Raw genomic sequence first — 2,766 nt, 5'->3', positions numbered from 1 at the left:
GGAATGTACACACATATTCATCATATGATTACACTCTGAAAGTTTCATTAAGATCATATGTTTACAAAAGAAATTATTCGACAAATAAATTCTCATAATATTGCCCACACTGCAGCCCAAGCGCAGTCGCTGCTTACTGCGCAGCTAGCAGAGCGCAGGCTTATGCGTGCGTGTGGATGCATGTGTATGTATATGTGCATAAAAGAAGTGCAGAATGATTAGAATATCAGCTTGGAGGGTTCAGGGTATCTCCTAGTCGAGCAGTCTCGACTGGAGCCTTCTTACTTGTTTATAATAATAATTTATTCAATTAAGGACTGTAAAATATTATAAAATATATAGAAATTAAATCTTTACTTAATTATCAGTGTTCAATTCAATTTATAGAATTCGTATTTTATTTCAAGACAGTCAAATTTCTTAAATATTTAAATAAGTTCAATTTAAATATATGCATATTTATTTTTCGTGGCTAGATCAACTTAACTTGTTTTTAGACGATAACTTAAACTTGATCTCTCGATCTCTGAAAATATTCTTTAAGACTACAAGAGGCCTCAAACATTTTAATAAATATATGTATATATAATTTTTATTTCGAGGCACGGTAACTGAATTTACTTTTTAGATAATAATTTCAAAAGTACAAAATGATTTTTAAGTCAAGCTTTTAAATAAATTTTAAGTTTTTCAAAGAATATTTCTAGGAGTTCCCGGCTCGTTCAGCTGGCTGTGGCGAGGAGAGCCAGTGACAGGAAGTCCTTGGTGCGAGGTGTGGGTGCCGCTGCAAGATGGCTGTCAACAACAAGATTCAGATATTTCCATCTCGCGCCAATGCGGTGCTGATGAGTCAAAAGATCCTGGCCGCCAAGCGTGGCATTCGGCTGCTGATGCGCAAGCGCGATGCAATCGATATGAAGCTGCGGGAGCTGAAGGCCCAAATGGTCGCCAAGGGGGATAATTTGGATGATGTGATGCGCAACGCCATCTTCTCAGTGACCAAGGCGAACCTGCTGGGCGCGGACTTCAAGCCCTTGACTGTCACCGACCAAAAGAAGGCAACCACATACTTGAGCAGGCGCCAGCAGAAGATCGTGGGCGTGACATTGAACTATTTCGACTTGGAGATCTCCGACATGTACGCCCAGCCGCTAGTTGGCCTCAACTGCGGTGGTCAACAGGTGGCGAAGGTGCGCACGAATTTTCAAGACGCGCTGAAGATGATCGTCGACTACGCATCGCTCGAGTACATGCTGCGCCTGTTGACGCACGCCTCGCATCAGACCAACATGCGAGTCAATGCCCTGGACTTTGTAGTCCTGCCGCAGCTGGCCGCAACGGCCAAGTATATCAGCAGTGAGCTGGAGGAGTTCGAGCGCGAGGACTTCTATCGATTGAAGCGCTCACAGGCCAAGCAGCTGGAGGCCAAGCGCGCCTTTACAGAGCTCATCAAGACCAAAAATATGACGGCGGAGGAGCTGGCAGCGTACATAAAGCACGGTGGCCATGTCCAGCATTTGCCTGAGATCACCTTCGATGAAGCACCATTCGACAGAGAGGCACCGGACCCGGAGCTTCGCGAGGCCTACATCAAGCGCCACTCCCTGGTCGCCACTCAGACGAAACGCGCCGACACCCACTTACCGGATCCACATACCGCCGAATACTTTAAGCACATTGATCGTGATGAGGTGACGTTGTCCGTGCGTGCTCAGTCGCTAGTACCACAGTACAGTTCATCCGAATCCAGCAACGATGACACCTAAGTATCGCATTATCGAACTCAGCAAGTCGATGTCTCACTGAAGGTGCTTAGAGATCTATTTGAGGAACTCAGACTTAAAATTTGTAATTTTATTGAAAAAGAAAAGCTTATCACTTATTTTGTACTCTCATCCTTCCGATCCATAGAATACTTCTTGAACCCTTTACCGCAATGACACTTGGCTATGGGAATAGCTCGTTGTCTCATTGCGTTTGGCCATAAATTTCATTTGATGACAAATAGATGGCCAAAAGCGGCAAAGCTGCACAGTCTGTATTGCCTTTTAGGAGTTGAGTTGAGTCGAGTCGAGTCGAGTGGAGTTGCTCGTTAGCCAGCATTTCACCTGCAATTGAAGTTGGCCAACAGCGGCGGGGCAGCCGAGTCTTTTGTGTTGACAAATGCATATTACAAAATGCAACTGGCCATAATAAAGGACGTCTATTACGACACATCAGAGAGGAGAGCACGGCATAAAAAAATGCATGCACATATGTTGGCATGTGTGTGTGTGCGCTCACACACTCGCACACTTCATAACACAAATATTGTAAGCCATGCAGCGCTTTTGCTCTTGTTGGCAGCAACACAAAGGCCAAAGCAACAACAGCAACTTGCAACGTGCGCTGCGGTGAACTCACGTGTTAGGGAAAACAAAACAAAATGCCAGCAACAACAACGCCAGCAGCGACAACAAAGCAGGCGCAATGCAGAAAAAAAAAAAAAAAAAAAAAAAAACAGAAAACAGAAAACAACAACAACGAAATATATATAAAATGCTGCAACAATTGGCAGCAACAACAATGAGGCAACAGCAGCAGCGCTTGCAACATGGGCCAGGCAACGGTAGCTCCAAATAATAAAAGGATGATAGTCAAAGTTTAATGACAGTTCAAATGATGTTGCCGCCGCAGTCGCAGCTGGCGTCAACTACGCTGCTGCTGTCGCTGTTGCTGCTGTTGCTGCTGTTGCTGTTGCTGCTGTTGCTGTGCTGCATTGCTGCA

General features: G+C 44.9%; 1 protein-coding gene across 1 annotated transcript; it reads left to right on the top strand.

The window, feature by feature from the left end:
- Positions 1-596: 596 nt before the first annotated feature.
- Vha36-2 (Vacuolar H[+] ATPase 36kD subunit 2) lies at positions 597-2,514 on the top strand. The gene is made up of 2 exons (XM_018013499.2): positions 597-1,848; positions 1,912-2,514. The coding sequence occupies exon 1, from the start codon at positions 792-794 to the stop codon at positions 1,764-1,766; it is 975 nt and encodes a 324-aa protein (XP_017868988.1). The 5' UTR covers positions 597-791; the 3' UTR covers positions 1,767-1,848; positions 1,912-2,514.
- Positions 2,515-2,766: the final 252 nt, after the last annotated feature.

Source organism: Drosophila arizonae, chromosome 5 (genome assembly GCF_054131065.1).
Source record: "Drosophila arizonae isolate 15081-1271.41 chromosome 5, UAZ_ARI_1.0, whole genome shotgun sequence".
Classification (NCBI taxonomy): Eukaryota; Metazoa; Arthropoda; class Insecta; order Diptera; family Drosophilidae; genus Drosophila; species Drosophila arizonae.
The sequence above is the reverse complement of the archived record's forward strand: the minus strand, read 5'-3'. Positions and strand labels throughout refer to the sequence as shown.